The 20,202-nt window shown below is 37.1% G+C and overlaps 1 protein-coding gene and 1 long non-coding RNA gene across 5 annotated transcripts in view; one reads left to right on the forward strand and one right to left on the reverse strand.

The window, feature by feature from the left end:
- Positions 1–16,961, forward strand: part of ankra2 (ankyrin repeat, family A (RFXANK-like), 2) — a 29,457-nt gene extending 12,496 nt beyond the window's left edge. Inside the window, exons 7-10 of one of the 4 annotated variants that reach the window (XM_059974574.1) lie at positions 10,159–10,225; positions 11,524–11,604; positions 13,450–13,533; positions 15,070–16,961. In XM_059974574.1, coding sequence (XP_059830557.1) covers positions 10,159–10,225; positions 11,524–11,604; positions 13,450–13,484 — 183 coding nt within the window. In that variant the 3' untranslated portion in view covers positions 13,485–13,533; positions 15,070–16,961. Of the gene's footprint in view, positions 1–6,920; positions 7,067–10,158; positions 10,226–11,523; positions 11,605–13,449; positions 13,534–15,069 lie in introns of those variants that run through there. The other 3 variants (XM_059974573.1, XR_009513088.1, XM_059974572.1) reach the window with 3 other exon arrangements.
- The window catches only part of LOC132396731 (uncharacterized), a 27,958-nt gene continuing 7,756 nt past the window's right edge, over positions 1–20,202 (reverse strand). Inside the window, exon 3 of the long non-coding RNA XR_009513091.1 lies at positions 1–131. This is a non-coding gene — a long non-coding RNA (uncharacterized LOC132396731). The remainder of the gene's footprint in view (positions 132–20,202) is intronic.

Consider the following 20,202-nt stretch of genomic DNA (forward strand, 5'->3'; position numbering starts at 1 on the left):
GAAATTGCATTTCCTTCAAATAATATGTGTAACTCTTGGTTCGGCTGCTTGGCTTAATGTAGGGGATGATAGCCCCTGGCCCGGCCAAACTTAAGAAATCTCATTTGGGTGGATACTGCGTGATGTGTCCCCTGTTAAAAATCATACCATGAAATAACAAAGAGTATACAATATGCGATTAAACGATTGAGCTTTATAATTCTAAATTTGACTCTAGGGTTAATAAAGAAAGCAAAAAAAGAAAAAGGGCCCATTCTCATGAAACAATCTAATGCGCAACGTTGGAGCTCACTGATAAGGCCGTTCATCCACCATTGACCTCCTCCGATCGTTGCTGACCTTCGGACCCTCGCTCCAAGTCCACTCCGTCCAGCAGTCTGCCAACTCTCTCCATTCGCATCTTCTCTCCTCATCTCTCCCCAGCAACAGCCTGCGAATTCCCGTCTCCCAGACACACAAGAAAGAATAACATTCCGTTCAGTGGCTAACATGCCCCGTTATCTCTAGTCATAACCCAAATATTTCTGCTACAGAGAAACAATTACCTTAGCAGTGAAACATTACAAAGAAACCATTACATCAGCAGTGAAACCTTACAGCGTGTTACATGTGAAAAACTCTGTCATCTGAAAAACTTTTCCAAAAGTTTGTTACTTCTACCTCTATATTAATCCAACAACATTTTCAAATTATCTGCCTTCTTTAAGAGTTAGTTATCAGTGGTGGTTTTTTTTCATTTTCTATCTTTGAAAATTTTGCAATCTAATTGGTTGCTCAGCCTGCTTCATGAGAGTTATAGAGCATAAGAGTAGGCTTTTCAGCTCAGAGACTACACTGGCCATCAATAAAAAAATATTAATTTTAATTTATTACTGCATATTCCAAAAGGGAACACTGGAGGTCAGGATTGAACCCAGGTAACTGGAGCAGTGGAGCAGGTGCCCAGTCAAAAATTTCCATCCTTAACAGAAAAACATACAACATAGAAACTTATGGCACACTAAAGACCCTTTGGCCCACAATGTTGTGCCAATCATGTAACCTACTCTAGAAACTGCGTAGAATTTCCCTAGTGCATAGCCCTCTATTTTTCTAATCTCCATGTACCTATTTAAGAGGCTCTTAAAAGACCCTATTATATCCGCTTCCACCAAGACTGCCGGCAGTGCATTTCACACACCCACCATCCTCTGTGTGAAAAACAGACATCCCCTCAGTAGATATTTCTAAGCACCTTAAAACTATGCCCCCTCAATTTAGCACTTCAGCCCTGGGAAAAAGCCTCTGGCTATCCACATGATCAATGCCCCTCATCATTTAATACACCTCTATCAGGTTTCCTCTCATCCTCCGTCGCTCCAAGGAGAAAAGGCCAAGTACACTCAACCTATTCTCATAAGGTATGCCCTCCAATCCAGGGAACATCCTTATAAATCTGCTCTGTGCTCTCTCTATAGTATCCACATCCTTCCTGTAGTGAGGTGACCAGATCTGAACACAGTACTCCAAGTGGGGTCTGACCAAGGTCTTGTATAGCTGTAACATCACCTTATGGCTCTTCAACTCAGTCCCATGGTTGATAAATGCCTACACACCATACACCTTCTTAACAACACTGTCAACCTGTGCAACAACTTTGAGTGTCCTTTCGACATGGACCCCTAAAATCTCTCAGATCCTGCACACTGCTTAGAGTCTTACCATTTATATTGAATTCTGTCTTCAAATTGGACCTTCCAAAATGATCCACTTCACACTTATTTGGGTTGCCTCCGCCACTTTCCAGCCCAGTCCTGCATCCTATCGATGTCCCTCTGTAACCTCTGACAAGCCTCCAGACTATCCACAACACCGCCAACCTTTGTATCATCAGCATACTTACTAACCCACCCTTCTTCGTCCAGATCATTTATAAAAATCACAATGAGGAGGGGACCCAGAACAGATCCCTGTGGAACACCACTGGTCACCATGCAGAATATGAACCATCTACAACCACCCTTTGCCTTATGTGGGCAAGCCATTTCTAGATCCACAAAGCTAGGCCTCCTTGTATCCCATGCCTCCTTACTTTCTGAAGGAGCCTTGCATGGGGAACTTTATCAACTGCCTTACTTGAAATCCATACTGCTCTACCTTCAACAATGTTTTGTTATATCCTCAAATAACTCAATCAGGCTAATAAGGCACGACCTGCCCTTGACAAACCCATGTTGACTATCCCTAATCAGGTTATGTGTCTCCAAATGCTCATAAATCCTGCCTGTCAGGATCTTCAATAACTTACCCTCCACTGAAGTCAGATTCACTGGTCTATAATTTCCTGGGTTATCTCTACTATCTTTCTTGAATAAGAGAACAACATTTGCAACCCTCTAATCCTCTGGTACTTCTCTCGTCCCAATTGATGATGCAAAGATCATCGCAAGATGCTCAGCAATCTCCCTCACTTCCCACAGTAGCCTGGGGTATATCTCCGGTCCCAATGACTTATCTAACTTAATGCTTTTCAAAAGCACCAGTACATCCTCTTTCTTTATGTCAATAAGCTCAAGTGTTTCAGTCCACTGTAAGTCATCTCCACAATTGCCAAGGTGTTTTTCCCGGTGAATACTGAAGCAAAGTATTCATTAATTATCCCCGCTACCTCCTCTGACTCTATGCATGTTTCCAGTTATTGCACCTGATTGGTCCTATTCTCACACAGCTCATCCTCTTGCTCTTCGCATACTTGTAGAATGTCTTGGAATTTTCCTTAATCCTGCTCATCAAGGCCTTCTCTTGGCCCCTTCTGGCTCTCCTAATTCCATTCTTAAGCTCCTCCCTAGCAACCTTGTAATTTTCTCGAGCTCCAACAGTACCTAGTTTCTTGAACCCTTTGTAAGCTTTTCTTTTCTTCCTAACTAGATTTTCTACATCCTTTGTACATGGTTCTTTAACCCTAACATCCTTTTCCTGCCTCTATGGAATATACCTATGCAGAACTCCCTGAACATTTGCCACATTTCTGCCGTGCATTTCCCAGAGAACATCTGTTCCCAAGTTCCTGCCGGATAGCATCATATTTCCCCCATCGCAAATAAATGTTTTCTAAATTGTCTGCTCCTATCCTTCTCCAGTGCTATGGTGAAGGAAATAGAGTTATGGTCACTACCTCCAAAATGCTCTCCCACCAACAGACCTGACACCTGACCAGGTTCATTTCCCAATACCAGATCAAGTACAGCCTCTTCTCTATCTACATATTGCATCAAGAAACCTTCCTGAACACAGCTAACAAACTCCACCCCATCTAAATCCCTTGTGCTATGGAGATGCCAATCAATATTGGGAAAGTTAAAATCTCCCATCTCAACAACCCTATTATTATTGCACCATTCCAGTATCTGCCTCCCTATCTATTCCTCGATATCCCTTTTACTATTGGGGGCGTTTATAAGAAACATCCATTACAGTTATTGCCCCTTTCCTATTTCTGAACTCCACCCGCACTGACTCGGTTGACCATCCCTCCATGACTTCCTCCTTTTCTGCAGCCGTGAGTGACACTGTCCCTAATTAGCAATACCACGGTCCCACCTCTTGCCTCCTTCTCTGTTCTGTTTGAAATATCTAAAGCTGGAAAGTTGGACCACAGAACTTGTTATATTCTTTTTAAATCTTTTTATTATTATTATTAATATCAACAAAATAAAATTGATACATAGATAATGAGATTACAAACATACACATTTCAACTGAACATGAAAAAATACATAAGCAATATTTACAGTATAAATGAGTATTCCCAAATCATGGACGATACAAGTAACAAATAAACAAGGCAAACCTAGGTATATCATAATATATATTTTAAAAAAACAGAAAAAAGAAAAAGAGAAAAAATTTATGCAAAAAAAAAACTAATCTAATAACTAATAGGGAAAAAAAGGAAAAATGGGGGAAAAAGGGCTGTTTATAATATCTAACAAAAATACAAAATCATCAGTGTCGTTAACTCCGATCCTCTCAACATATATAAAATCGAAACTGGAAAAACAAATAGGCTTGGAACAGGGTCATATTACATCATATGAAAATATTGAATGGTCTCCATATCTTTTCAAGTTTAATAGAAGTATCAAATACAACACTTATAATTTTTTCTAAATTTAGACATAACATAGTTTGAGAAAACCAATGAAATACGGTAGGAGGATTAATTTCTTTCTAATTCAACAAAGTAGATCTTCCAGCCATTAATGTAAGAAATGCAATCATTCGACAAGCAGAAGAGGATAAATGGAGTGAGTCCATCATTGGTAAACCAAAAATTGCAGTAATAGGATGAGGTTGTAAATCAATGTTCAATACCGTAGAAATAATATCAAAAATGTCTTTCCAATATTTTTTCAAAAGCGGACACGACCAGAACATATGAGTTAAAGACGTTATCTCAGGATGACAAATAGGATTTATATAGGAATAAAAATGAGCCAATTTATCCTTGGAAATATGAGCCCCATGCACAACCTTAAACTGTATTAATGAATGTTTAGCACATATAGATGATGTATTAACTAACTGAAGAATTTTATCCCAATTCTCAATAGGGATAATAAGGTTAAGTTCTCTTTCCCAATCATTTTTAATCTTATAGAAGGGTTCTGAACATATCTTCATAATTATATTGTAACGTTTTGATATTAGCCCTTTCTGAGAAGGATTTAGTTCAAACAAATTCTCCAAAATACCTGAAGACACAAAATTTGGAAAAGTAGGAAGTACAGTATGTAAGAAATTCCTAATCTGTAAATATCTAAAAAAAATGAAATCTAGGCAAATTATATATTTATTAGATAATTGTTCAAAAGACATAAAACAATTATCCAAAAATAAATCGGAAAATCGTAGTAATCCTTTAGTCTTCCAAGCTGAATAAACTTGGTCTATAATAGAAGGATAAAAAAAGCAATTGGATACAATAGGAATATTTAAAACAAACTGAGTCAACCCAAAAAATTTCCGAAATCGAAACCATATACATAAAGTATGTTTAACTATCGGATTGTCAATTCATTTCGGCAATTTAGAAAGCGCAAAGGGAAGAGAAGACCCTAAAATAGAACCCAATGAAAATCCTTGTACAGATTTAATTTCCAGGTTCACCCAATGAGGGCTAAAAGATAAATTCCAATCCTTTAACCAACATATCAAATATCGGATATTAACTGCCCAATAATAAAATCTAAAATTAGGCAATGCCAATCCACCTTCCTTCCTTGCCTTCTGTAAGTATTTTTTACCTAATCTAGGATTTTTATTCTGCCATATATATGAGGAAACTTTTGAATCAACATTAGTAAAAAAAGATTTCGGAATAAAAATTGGTACCGCTTGAAATATATATAAAAACTTGGGTAAAATAACCATCTTAATAGCATTAATCCGACCTATCAGAGATAAAGATACTGGTGACCATTTAGTAAACAAACATTTAATCAGATCGATTAGGGGTAAAAAATTAACCTTAAATAAGTCCTTATAGTTTTTTGTGATTTTAATCTCTAAATAAATAAGAGTCATTAATTAATTTAAAAGGTAAGTTTCCAGAAATTGGAACCTGTCTATTTAAAGGAAACGATTCACTCTTATTAAGATTTAATTTATACCCGGAAAAATTACTAAATTGAGCCAACAATGGTATAACTGCAGGAATGGATTTCTCAGGATCAGAAATAAATAATAATAAATCATCTGCATATAATGATAGCTTATGTATATCCATCCCATGATTAATGCCAAAAATGTTCCATGATTCTCTGATAGCAATTGCCAAGGGTTCTAAAGCAATATCAACTAATAATGGACTAAGAGGACAGCCTTGTCTAGTACCCCGAAATAAATGAAAAAAGGGAGATCTTTGACTGTTAGTAAGCACTGAGGCTACTGGAGTATGATATATCAGTTTAATCCAGGAAATGAATGTCGGACTAAAATTGAACTTCTCAAGCACAGTAAATAAGTATGGCCATTCAACTCTATCAAATGCTTTCTCCACATCTAGTAAAATGACACATTCTGAAGTGCTATGTGAAGGAGTATTAACAATATTCAATAATCTCCTAATATTGAAAAAAGAATAGCAATTTTTAATAAAACCAGTTTGATCTTCCGAAATAATTTGGGGTAATACCTTCTCCAGCCTGGATGCCAGTAACTTGGAAAAGATCTTGGAATCTGCATTCAATAAAGATATTGGTCTATAGGATGCACAGTCAGTAGGGTCTTTATCTTTCTTCAATTAAAGAAATGGAAGCTCTATAAAAAGATTGTGGCAGATTACCCAATCTAATTGCTTCTTCAAAAACCCTGCATAACCAAGGAGAAAGAGTAGCGGAAAAACATTTAAAAAATTCTACTGTATACCCATCTGGACCTGGTGCTTTCCCAGAATTCATAGAGGAAATAACCTCTTTAATTTCTGCATCCGTAATAGGAGTTTCTAATATTGAAAGATCATCTGATGATAATTTTGGAAAATTCAATTTCCCAAGAAAATCACACATGGTATTATGATCATGAGGGAATTCAGAATGATACAAGGAGGTATAAAACTCTTGAAATGATTTGTTTATCTCATCATGGTTAACTGTCAGATCCCCATTTTGCTGACGAATCTTAGTAATTTGACGTTTAACCAAAGCATTCTTCAATTGACTAGCTAACAGTTTACCCGATTTATCACTATGTATATAAAAATCAGATCTGGTTTTCATTAATTGATTTTCAATCGAAGATGCAAGTAATAAACTATGTTCCATTTGAAGTTCAACCTTTTGTTTGTAAAGCTCCTTACTAGGAGTAGTCGAATATTTCTTGTCAATCTCTTTAATTTTATCAACCAATAAAAGAATTTCCTTCTTAATGCGTTTTCTCAGACCAACGGAGTAGGAGATAATCTGTCCACGTATATATGCTTTAAAAGTGTCCCAAAGTGTTCCGCAAGAAATATCATCCGTGGAATTAGTTGAAAAGAAGAAATCGATCTGTTCCTTCATAAATGTAATAAAATCTGGATCTTGCAGTAAGTAGAATCAAATCGCCATTGTCTAGCACTAGAAGCTGTATCCGTAAATTTAATAGAAAGTTTTAATGGAGCATGGTCAGAGATGGCTATAATATCATAATTACAACCAATTGCCGATGGAATAAAACAAGAGTCAATAAAAAAAATAATCAATTCTCGAGTAGGAATGATAAACGTGAGAAAAATGAAAACTCTTTGTCCTTAGAATGCCGAAATCTCCAAATATCAAAAATTCCATTATCAGTCAAAAAAGAGTTAATATAAGTGGCCGACTTATTAGGTAAAGTCTGAGTAGATATAGATCTGTTCAACAAAGGATTTAAACAACAATTAAAGTCACCACCCATTATTAACTTATATTCATTTAGATTAGGTAGAGAAGTAAATAAGGACCTAAAAAAAATCGGGATAATCCAACATTTGGAGCATAAACATTAACCATGTTTAAAAGTAAGCCAGTAATTATCAAAAATCTACCATTCGGATCCAAAAAGATATTGTGTTGGACAAATCCAATAAAGGAGTCAATAAAAATGGAAACTCCCTGTACTTTAGCATTCGCATTCGAATTTGAATGGTACTGTTGACCCCTCCAAAACCTAAAAAAGCGATAATTGTCCTCTTTCCTTACATGAGTTTCTTGTACAAAAATAATATGTGCATTGAGTCTTTGGAATACTTTGAAAATCTTTTTCCGTTTAATCGGATGGTTTAAGCCATTAGTATTCCAAGAGACAAAATTAATGGTCTAAGCTATATTTCTGAAATCAACCCTTTGGTATATAAAGGGTTAACCAAATTATGAACTCATGCACCCGGAAGAGGAACAAAAATAAGGGGCGGACCCGGAAGTGGCGACATCGCTGACAATTTAGTAGTTTAAAATCAGCCCAACTGAAGAAACTAAAAAAAACTGGTGTAAAGCACATAAGATTTAGAAAAAGACCCCCACACCCCACCCAAGAGGAGAAAAGATCTCCCCAGCCAGGAAAAGGCTGGGAAAAAAGAGAAATGAAACTAAATCTACCCCCATATCAGCAGAAGGCAACTCCGTATATAAAGGATAAAAAAGATCCGCCCAAACTCTAAAGAAATAATAATCACTACACTAAAACCAAACTTCTTAATATAATTGCTCGTAAAAAAAAAACAAAAAGAATATAATCACTAGTAACTTATAAATCAGGTTAAAACCCAAGCAAACCAAAAAAAAAATTAAACTGTGGTAAGAAATGCATTATAGGAAGAAGACGAGAGAAAAAAAAATGGCGAAATAAAAAAAAGCCAAAAATATTTTAGAGAGGAAACCACCATCTTAGTAAAAAAAATTCACCTTCGAAGGATTAATAAAAATGACCAAAGCTAAAGTACAGTGATTGAAGTAAGTAAAATAAAAAGATTAGTACATCAAAAAAAAACTTTAACTAGAGTATAAAATATAGAGTAAACCTACACCAATAGCCAAAAACAAAATCTGGTTTTGGAAAAAAAAACATCTTGCAACGATTAAAATCACTCATTTATTAGAGATGAGAATCCGTAGCAGTAGGGAAGTTCTCATTCAAAAAGCTTCTCGCTTCAGATGTAGAAAAGAAAACACGCCGTGATGTATTGGGAGGCGATGTTCTGAGCTTCACAGGGTATAAGAGCGCAGGTTTTAGATTTTTCTCATAACATTCAGACATCAGAGGTTTAAAAAGAAGCCTTGCCTTCATTACTTATCCACTAATCGAAAATTGAATTCTTGAAATTTGACCGTCCCTACATGCCGAGCCACACAAATAAGTTGCTCTTTAACATGCACATAATGAAATCGGACAATTACAACCGGTGGTTTAGCTGAAGCACTTGGTGATCGACGCATAATTCTGTGAGCGCAATCGTGTAATGGAGGACTGTCTGGGAATACAGAAGGGAACACATCCTTTAAAAGTTGAGCAAAGTATTTCGAGGGGTCTCCTTGTTCACTACCTTCCTGGAGACCAAGTATGCATAAGTTCTGTCTTCTGGACCGATTCTCAAAGTCGACACTCTTGGCTTTAAGTGTTTCCACCTGTTTAATCGTCGAAAGTAATTTCTGCTCCAGTTTTTCGATTATCAAGTCTCGCTTCCAAGCGTCCTCTCGCAAAGTTGCGATTAGAACTTGCTGCTGGTTAACTACTGAATCCGTCTTATCCATATAATCTTGAAAAGCCTTTATATCTTGTTTGAAAATTTGTCGTTGTTCTTCAGATTTTTCATTTAAGACCTCCAATAACATTTCATGTCAATTCAGTGCGCTTAGGATTGGTCTTTTTCTTCTTCCCATTCCCATTAGAATCTTTCCCAGGTTCTCGCCCTTTAGATCTAAGAGCCATTTCTGTATTCATTTCTTCAAAATTCACAATAAACTCTTAAAGATAAGTCCAAAAAAGTAGCAAGAATCTTTTGGTGTAGGTAAAAGTAAGTTAAATAAGGGTGATCATAGGTTAAAAAAAGTAAAGGTTATGGAGCGAATCTGAAACAGTGCTCACTGTTGAGCGTCTCCTGCTGACCTCGAACTCATTATATTCTTTTGACTCCTTACCTTGAGGTAACTGCAAGAAGTGCAGGCGAGATCTTTAATATTCATTCCTCAAGCAGTGTTATTAGGGTTGTTTGGTAAATAGTACAGTGCTGATTATGGGAGTGTGTTATTCTGATATTGAGAGGTATATTTCATACTTCAAAAAGTGGTAAGATTTTAAATATTTAATTACTTGGAAACAAAACTTTTGCATAAATGCAATTTTTTTTTCCTTACCAAAGTTTTGCTTATAAATTACACAGTTTACCAGGCTGTTTTGAGAACTATTAAAATTTGGTCATATTATAAATGAGAACTAGGTAAGAATGACAGACAGGTTGCATTGCCCAGAGGACCTCTGCATTTGCAAGATTTTTGCAGCAACCTTATAGTGTTATGGTCATGCTATTCAAAGTAGTCATGCTGTTAATGTTGCACTTGTTAGAAATTATAAATCGATTACTCTATTAATGAGTTTGGTTTCTTAAGTGCAATATTTCGTTCAGTCATAGCTTAAAGAAACCGTTCATTTCCTTTGTTGCAGAATGGGGGAACTCCTTTGCTTTATGCTGTGCATGGAAATCATGTAAAATGTGTGGAGATGTTGTTGGGTAAGTCAGCCCAAAGATAAACTGATTTCTAATTCTACATCAGCAAATAATTTTACATGAGATTATCAATGCATTGGTATGAAACACAGGCATACCTTTTAAAACTGCATATTGCTGAGTGATTTTTTTAAATATCAGGTCTAATTTTTTTTTAATTGGAGATTCAGGCAGCATTGTTGAGTTTACCTCAGAAGGTTTGGGTGGTGGTATGGTTTTAATTTCAGTTGGAACTTTGTTCTTCTGATTTCTATTGTTTCCTCTGTACAGTACTCTGGAAAAGTCTTAGGCACATATATATAGCTTGGGTGCCTAAAAGTTTTACACGGTACTGTAGTAATTTTATATATTCCACTGTACTGCAGCCACGAAGAAAAAACTAATTTCATGACTTATGTGAGTGCTGATAAACCTGATTCTGATACGGGTCTTTGTAGTGGAATGAGAGTGGGAAGGGGGTAGGGAATCATGGTAGGGAGTAGGGAGAGAACAGGAAGCACCAGAGAGACCTTCTGTAATGATCCATAAATGAATTGTTCGGAATCAAATTACTTGCCTGGTGTCTGAAAGCTGGGTGTGTCTGCACCCATGCCACCCTCTGCCCTGGCATTTGTTCTCTGCCATTTGTCTCACGCCCCTACCATGGCGCTCCACTCTCATCATTTGTCCCACCAGATTTACCACCGTAGTCCCTACCATTGTAGCTTCATGTTGATAAATACAGTAACTGTGCAAAAGTCTTAGGCACCCTATAGGGGGGTGGGTGGGTGTGTTTTTGCATAGTACTGTATGTAATATGCAAATAAAATGTAGGTAACTATTCAATTCATTGATATCGGTGTATGATTATGGTATTGCAGTTGTTTTCAGATGATTTTCAGGTAACTAACAAATGCCAGAGACCCAAATTCAAACCTGATGTTGGAAGATGTAGAATTAAGATCCATTTAATCTGCAGCTTCCAAAATAATAAACTTGTAATAATGACCACAAAACCATTGAATTGTTGCAAAAATTCAACCAGTTCATTGATATATTTACTCCATCTGGCCTAAATGTGATGCCAGACCCAACTACATGATTGCCTCTTAAATGTCCTCTGAAGTGGTCAAATGAAGCCATTCTGTTGTACTAGAACTACTTGGATTGAGTAGCCTCAAGATTCTGATTTTTTTCCTTATTATGGATGTCCATTAATTGCTACCTATGCCAGTAACTCATAGGTCTCAAAATAAAATGAGGTTCATTTTGAAGTTCTTTTAATTATTGTTTGATCTGACAAGTTCTTACCCACTTTACAGAATATGGTGCTGATCCAACTGCTGAAACGGATTCAGGATTTAATGCTATGGATATGGCGGTAGGGCTGGGTTTCAAAAATGGTAATTATTAAACTTGATTTTGTTATGCAATTATCTTGTTTGATTAAGTGCAGTTTGTTTAAAAGTGTTAATCAGCAATAACTAAAATACATCCCTTGTTTATCAATACAAGTAAAATCTTTAAGCTGCATTTTTCATCTTAAAAAAATTACTGATTGAAATTGTTTGAAATGAATTTTCTGTTGTGCTCTATAATTTTGTTCCTCTTTTCATCCATATGCCTTGACACTTGTATGTTCAGTGAGACTGCAAGTAGATCAAAGAGATTTCCTCTCTACCACCTTCACAATTTCATCACCTTGCTATAGAAACACTAAAACTGTATTTGACACCATGCAACTCAACTAGAGATCCCAGTTTCAAAAACATTTGCATAAAACAAATAATTTTTTCAGTTGTTCATCAGCCAACATTATATCTATGTTATTTATGTACATCTTGCAAGTAAGAGTGCCTTTGTATGTATGATAAGTTTTAACTATGCCCGTGTTCATTTAGCTGTTTGAATGTATGCTCAGTCTTTGATATTGCGCTGAACTAAACAGTTCTGTCAGTAGTCAGGGCCCCTTGTTTGGTTTAATATCTAGCTTTTAATGAGGCACACCAAAAGAATTTCAAAAATTGCTTCAATAAAATTAGGTTGATTATTATTGTCACATGCCAAGATACAGTGAAAAGACTGTCTTGCAAACCAGCCATACAGATCAAATCATTATATGGTGCATCGAGGCAGAACAAGGTAAACCAACTGAAGTGTAAAAGCTACTGATAAACTGCAGTGCAGGTAAACAATAAATTGAAAGATCATAATAATAAATACTTTATTGATCCTGAGTGGGAAATTATTTCATTACAGCAGCAACATTTAAAAACACACTTAGCTATAGTAATAATATTAACTAATAATAAAGTACAGAATAATAATATACACAATAATTTACCAATGTGCAATAAAAATGTACAAAATAATAAAAACAGAAACTTTTGTAATATGATGTCTGTTCTCCTGTCACACAGAGATGAACTGTTGTATATGCTTATTGTATTTGGTAGGAAAGATTTTCCGTAACGATCCTTGTGACAACGGGACTGAATGAGCTGTTTGAAAGGATGTTCCGCTGCTTATAGAGTAGGTCATGGAGAGGATGTGTCTGATTGTCTATAATGGATAAGTTTGTTTAGTAACCTTCATGGATTGTGGGGGCAAGAATCCATCAAGCAGTCCATGCAGATATCTGATAACAGTGGGATAGAAGCTGACATTGAGCCTAGTGGTACATGCTTTCAGGCCTTTTTATTTTCTGCCCAACAGGAGAAGAGAGAATGTCCAGAGTGGGTGGGGTCTTTGATTATGCTGGCTGCTTCAATGAGGCTCTCAACCTCAACACCATTGATGTAGATAGGAGCACATGCACTGCCCCTCTTAAAGTCATTGACCAACTCTCCTGTTGAAATTGAGGAAAAGGCTGTTTCCATGATTCCATGTCACGATCTCCTTCCTGTAATCCGACTCGTTATTTCAGATACGGTCCACTACGTTTGTATCATTTGCAAACTTGTTGATGGAGTCAGAGCAGAATCTGGACACGCAGTCATGAGTGTACAGGGAGAAGAGTAAGGTGCTGAAGGTGCAACCTTGTGGAGCACCAATGTTTAGAACAAGTATGGTGGAGGTCTTGCTGCTTATCCTTACTGACTGCTTTCTGCTGGTCAGATAGTCAAGAATCCAGTGGCAAAGGAAGCCATTGACTCCCAGGGTCTGGCATTTGTTGATGAGTTTGCTTTGATTGAAGGTAGATTGTAATCAATGAACACTAGTCTAATGTAGGTATCTTTACTCTACAGATGCCCCAAAAATGAATATAGAGCCAGGGAGATGATGTCTGCCATTGACCTGTTTCAGCAGTAAGAAAATTGCAATGGGTCGAGGTAGTCTGGAAGGTTGATTATTAGAATAATTATTTTAGCTATTTCATTCACTCAATGATCTGAAAATATGAGATTAGTTTTATGAATATTTTTCGCAGGAAAGGTATGTTGTCATTTTTCCATTTGTAACAGCTATATTAGAATCATAGAACACTACAGCACAGAAACAGGCCCCTTAGTCCACCTCATCCATGATTAATTGATTTTCTGTTTAGTCCCATTCACCTGCATCCAGACCATAGCCCTCCATATGCCTCTCATCCATGTACCTATCCAAAATTCTCTTCAATGTTGCAATTGAACCTGCATCTACTATCTTCACTGGCAGCTCGTTCCACACTTGCACCACCCTTTTAAGTGAAGAAACTCCCCCTCAGATTCCCCTTAAATATTTCATCTTTCACTCTGAACCTATGACCTCTAGTTCTAATCTCACCAGACCTCATGGGAAAAAGCCCGAATGCATTTACTCTATCTATATACCTCATAGAGTTGTATGGCTCTATACAACTGTCCCCTCTCCCTTGGACAACATCGGTGGCATGGAGAGGGGAGACTTGCAGCTTGGGCAACTGCTGGTCTTCCATTAAAAAAAAAAGAGCTTGCCCAGGCTTGCGCCCTGGAAACTTTCCAAGGTGAAAATCCATGGTCTATCGAGACTAATGGAGGCCTACCTGGCTGTATAAGATCACCCCTCATTCTCCTACACTCCAGGGAATAAAGCCCTAACCTATTCAAAATGTCCCCATAACTCAAGTCCTTAAGTCCTGACAACACCCTTGTAAGTTTTCTCTGCACTCTTTCAAGCTTATTGACAGCTTTTCTGTAATTGATGACCAAGATCACACACAATACTTCAAATTCTGCCTCATCAGTGTTTTATACATTTTCAACATGACGTCCCAACTCCTGAACTGAGAACTCTGATTCATGAAGTCCAATGTGCCAAAAGCTCTCTTTATGACCCTGAATACTTGTGTCAGCCCTTTCAAGGAATTATGGATATATATTTCCAAATGTCTTTGTTCTACTGCACACCTCAGTGTCCTACCTTTCACTCTGTAGGCCCTACACTAGTTTGTCCTACCAAAAAGCAACACCTCTGCATTAAATTCCATCTGCATTTTTCAGCCCAATTTTCCACCTTATCCTGATCACGCTACAGGCAGCCTTTCTAGCTGTCCACTACACTCCCACTCTTAGTGTCATCCACATTCCTGCTATCACCACTTTTTTTTATTCTCCATGTTTGTTCTTTGGTTACCTCATTCCCTTGCTAATAAGAATTTTCAAGTAGCCCTCACTATGAAGTTCTTCAAAGCCTGTTGATTATTATTTTCTATTTATTTCTCTTCTGATGAGTTTGTTGATCTGATCTATGAGATCTCTTTTCAATCTGCATGGTTTTGTACATAGCATTTTCTGGGGGGGGGGGGGGTTCCCAGATTTTCTGCGTTGGGATTGTTTTTTGCACTACTGTTTGTATCTGGAAATAAGAACTTTGTATTTTCTAATTTGGTATTTTTTCTCTTTTAGTTCAACAGGTTATTGAAGCCCATTTGCTGAAGTTGCTTTTTAACATTAGAGAGTAATGATGTGGTACTTCTAGCAATCACAGCAGAATGAATCTTCACCTGAATGGTCTGGATTTCTGAGAGAAAGTTCCAGAATGTTTATGTTTGACAGTCGGCTAGTCAGCTTACCGATTGTTGCAATTTTAAATTAGTCCTGATCCAACTTTGTATATGTAACATGTTCATTATCTTCCAGTGAAGGGGATAAGACTAGTGAATATGATTAAAGACTTGCTTTGTAATTTATTGGGGGTATATTATACTATTTGTATTGAGCACTAATGAGCCCAATGCCATAAAGGGAAACCATATGTTGAAGTACTGTAAGACTACACCAAGATTACTTTGGTCTAAAATAGAGGGAATAAAATTTCCTGAAGAAATAACTTATATTACATTTGCCTCTGTCATTATTGAATAGGAATCATAGTGAATAATGTTCAATTCTTATAAACCTGTTACTGATTTTTGGAACTCTATTGTCAAGCAAGAAGGAAAACTTGGAGTGGTCAAACCATAGTGGGGTTGTGTGGAAATACAGAAGGTATTTTATATTGACTGGTTTCGTGTTGAAACTGACAATGGAAGTTTAGAAACTACTTCAACAATCTGCTTCAGGCTGATAATCTGATGCCTAAAGCCAAAAGAAAATCTACGGTACTGATTAATGTCGGATCATTTCACTTCACTGGTGGAACCTGAAATTATAGACCTTTCACAATGGATGAGGGAGGGGAAGAAACTGCCATTTTCCAAGTCTGCTCCTGAAATTCAGGTAAACAAATACTAACTAGATGTAAGAGTCTAAGAGTAATTTTTTTGCCAAATAATTATGCAAATGATTTTTGTTGGCTATAAGAACCCTAGCTCCCAGTGATAGATCTATTTAAACATCAGATGAGATACTCAAGTTCGCAGTAACCCCATATGAAATAGACAATATACTATTAAAGCAAAACATTATCTTGGTGCATAAACATTTCCAAGCGTTTGAATTTTGAACATTAAAAGAAACATTAAAGAGCACAATTTGAAATTTTGACTGTTCTAAAAGCTTTAATCTTGTGTTCTCAGTAATGTGTTTCCACAGCCCCTGTACTAATCTACATTGTGTGAATGAGTTTTGTTAATGTGGAGTTCCGGGACTAAAGAATCAAAATTTGAGATCCCAAATGCTAATTCCTTTAAAAGGCGCCCTACTTAATAATTTAGGTAATTTAAAAAGCTCCTGTACCAATATTAAACCAGAACATTTAACGGTGTATGTAAATGAACTGACATTATTTTTTTAAACTTTAGAATTTAATCAAGAGTGATAGCAATAACAATTGCAATGTCAGTTTAAAGGTGACGTCAGATCGGTTCAAATCTGAAAAGTGGTTGACACTTAAATCCATTTATTGGACTTTTAGTTTTACAAGGCAATTAGATTGCATTTCCAGTTACGTTACTTGAAGAGATTATTTTTAATATTTTTTCTCTCTTATTTATTTTGATAGCAGTAAGCTTTGCTTACTAGTTTGCTTGCCTGACTAAGTTGTTTTGTGGCTGAGGGAGGATGGAATATCTGCATGACTTATGTTGGGAAATCCATGGAAGAACTGCAGATCACCTCATCTAGTATATTTCAAATTGCATGACCTTCCAAAGTTAGGACAAAATCTAACCAGCAGGTTCAGAAATAATTTCAGGTTAATATTCTTTTGCTGCCTATTATTGTTGAAAACTTGTCTGTTTGTTCTATTAAGTATTTGATCCAACTGTCCTTGCTAACATATTTTAAACAATTGTATTTTGTTAGGGATGCTTGTAAAAGATAATTTTTATTAAAATTCTAAAGTTTTTTATATATGAGATGAGCAAAGAGATTTTGTGTTGATTTTAGAACATTATTACTGTACATTCATAAACATTTGTATATTGCCAACATCTTCGGGCTGTAAGGTATGAGCAGATTTAGGCCATTTGGCCCATTGAGTCTTCTCTGTCATTCCATCAACGCTGACCTATTATCCCTCTCAACCCCATTCTCCTGCCCTTTCCCTGTAACATTTGATGCCCTGATTAATCAAGAATCTATCAACCTCCACCTTAAATACACCCAATGACCTGGCCTGTACAGCCTTCTATGGCAATGAATTCTACATATTCACCACCATCAGGCTAAAGAAAATTTTCCTCATTTCTGTTCTAAATGGTTGTCACTATTCTAAGGCTGTGCCATCTGGTCCTTGTCTCCCCCATTATAGAAAACGATTTCTCCACATGCATTCTATCTAGGTCTTTCAATATTCAATAGATTTCAATGACACCCCCCCCCCCACCACCACCCGTCAATTCTAAAGTCCAGTGAGTACAGAACCAGAGCTACTAAATACTCCTGACATGTTAACCCTTTCATTCCTGGGATAATTCTTATGAAACTCCCCGGACCTTCTCCAATGCCAATGCCAGCATATCTTTTCTTAGGTAAGATGCTCAAAACTGCTCATAGTACTCTAAGTGAGGTCTGCCAAATGCCTTTTAACAACTCAGCATTACATCCTTTCTTTTGTATTCTGGTCCTCTTGAAATGAATGCTAACATTGTATTTGTCTTACTCACCACCAACTTAACCTGCAAGTTAACCTTTGGGGAATCATGCTCAGGGACTTCCAAATCCCTTTGCAACTCTGATTTTTTAATTTTCTCCCATTTAGAAAATAGTCCACGCCTTTATTCCTTCTATCAATGTGCATGACCATGCACTTCCCTACACTATATTTCCATCCTCCATTTCTTTGCCTATTCTCCCAATCTTTCTAAGTCCTTCTGCAGACACCATGCTTCCTAGAGAGATTGGGCTTGTACACGCTGGAATTGAGGAGATTGAGAGGAGATCTGATTGAAATGTTTAAGATAATTAAAGGATTTGATAGGATTGAGGCAGGAAATATGATCCAGATGTTGGGAGAGTCCTGTACCAGAGGGCATGGATTGAGAATAAGAGGTCAGTTATTTAAAAGTTGAGGAAGAGCTTCTTCTCCCAGAGAGTTGTGGAGGTGTGGAATGCACTGCCTCAGAAGACAGTGGAGGCCAATTCTCTGGATGCTTTCAAGAAGGAGCTAGATAGATATCTGATGGATAGGGGAATTAAGGGATATGGGGACAAGGCAGGGACTGGGTATTGATAGTGAATGATCAGCCATGATCTCAGAATGGTGGTGCAGACTCGAGGGGCCGAATGGTCTACCTCTGCACCTATTGTCTATAAACACTACCTGCCCCTCCACCAATCTTCGTATTGAGTTTGGCCACAAAGTCATCAATCCCTTCATCCAAAATCATTGGCATATAACGTGAAAAAAAAGAGGTCTCAACACTGACACACTAGGCCAATCAGAAAAGATGCTTTTTATTCTCACTCTGTCTCCTGCCAGTCATCCAATCTTCTAATCATCTTTCCCGTAATGCCATGGGATCTTACCTTGTTAAGCACCCTGTTGAAGGCCTTCTGAAATTCCAAATGAACAACATCCACTGACTCTTCTTTGTCTATCCTGCCTGTAATTTCATCAAATAATTCCAACAGATTTGTCAGGCAAGATTTTCTCTTAAGGAAATTATGCTGACTTTGGCCTATTTTATCATGTGCCTCCAAATGTGCCAAAACCTCATCCTTAATAATAGACTCCATCTTTCCAACCACTGAAGTCAGGCTAACTGGCCTATACTTTCCTTTCTTCTGCCTCCGTCCTCCCTTAAAAAGTGGAGTGACATTTGCAATTTTCCAGTTCTCTGAACCATTCCAGAATCTAGTGACTCTTGAAAGTTCATAACCAAATCCTCCACAATCATTTCAGCTTCTTCTTTCAGAACCCTGGGGTGAAGTCCATCTGGATAAGGATACTTATCCTAAGCCCCTTCTTGGTATAGCAATGACACGTCTGACCCCTGACATTCTTGCATTTCTGGCATTCTGCTGGTGTTTTTCACAGCAAAGACACAAAATACTTACAAATTCGTCCACCATTTCTTTGTTCCTCATTATTCCCTCTCCAGCGTCATTTTCAATATCCAATATCCACCTCATCTCTTATTTATGTATCTGAAAAAATCATTCTGTATCCTGTTTTATATTATTGGCTAGCTTATCTTCTCATTTAATTTTTTTCTTTCCTTATGGCTCTTTAGTTGCCTTCTGTTGTTTTCTAAAAGCTTCCCAATCCTCTACCTTCCCATTACTTTTTGCTATGTTATATGCCTTCTCTTTTGCTTTTAAGCTGTCTTTGACTATCTTAAGATCAAATGAATTGTAGAAATACGTTACATCTCCATATTTCTCTCCTGCAACTTAATGGGCTTTAGCTAATGGGTCATTTAACATTCAGGCTAGTTTTTCTGCGTTTTAGAACTGCTATCAGCCTTTGTACATATGGCCTAGCCTTCACTCATTCTTTCTAATTATTAACCAATTTTTGATCTTCCACTTCCCTCAACTTTTCAATGATGTTTGTCATCTAACTGCTTTCCAGTTTTCCCACATTAATTGTTGTTTGTAGCTCTTCAATTCAGCATTCAAACTGTGCACAGCGTTAAGACTACAGAGGATTGCAAATGAAGCTACCATGAACTGTTTTCCTCTCAACATTTACCACTCATTTGCATTAAATGTCACTTTTTGCAGTCCAAAGTTATAGTTTATTCTTTCAAATTGGCTGCCAGTATATTTAGTCTGCCAAGACACTTTCCTGATCCTCAACTGAGTTTTAAACCTCACACCTTAACCCCTTACAGTGAATCTGTGGCTCTGGGAGGCAAATTGGAGCAGATTCGAGTTGTATCTCAGGTATTGATGATGTGTTTCATCACCAATCTCACAAAACACTTCTTCATTGAATGTAAGTGCTACTGGACGATAGTTGTTGCAGGCTACCATGTTCTTCTTAAGTGTAATTGAAGCCTGCATGAAGCAGCTGGGTACCTCAAATTGCTGAAGCAAGAGGTTAAAGATCTCACTGAAAGCTAGCCAGTTGATCAGCTCAGGTCTTTAGTACTCAGCCAGGTACCCCATCAGGGCCGGATGCTGTTTCGTGAGCACACTCTTCAGAAGGCT

Source organism: Hypanus sabinus, chromosome 7 (genome assembly GCF_030144855.1).
Source record: "Hypanus sabinus isolate sHypSab1 chromosome 7, sHypSab1.hap1, whole genome shotgun sequence".
NCBI classification, from domain to species: Eukaryota; Metazoa; Chordata; class Chondrichthyes; order Myliobatiformes; family Dasyatidae; genus Hypanus; species Hypanus sabinus.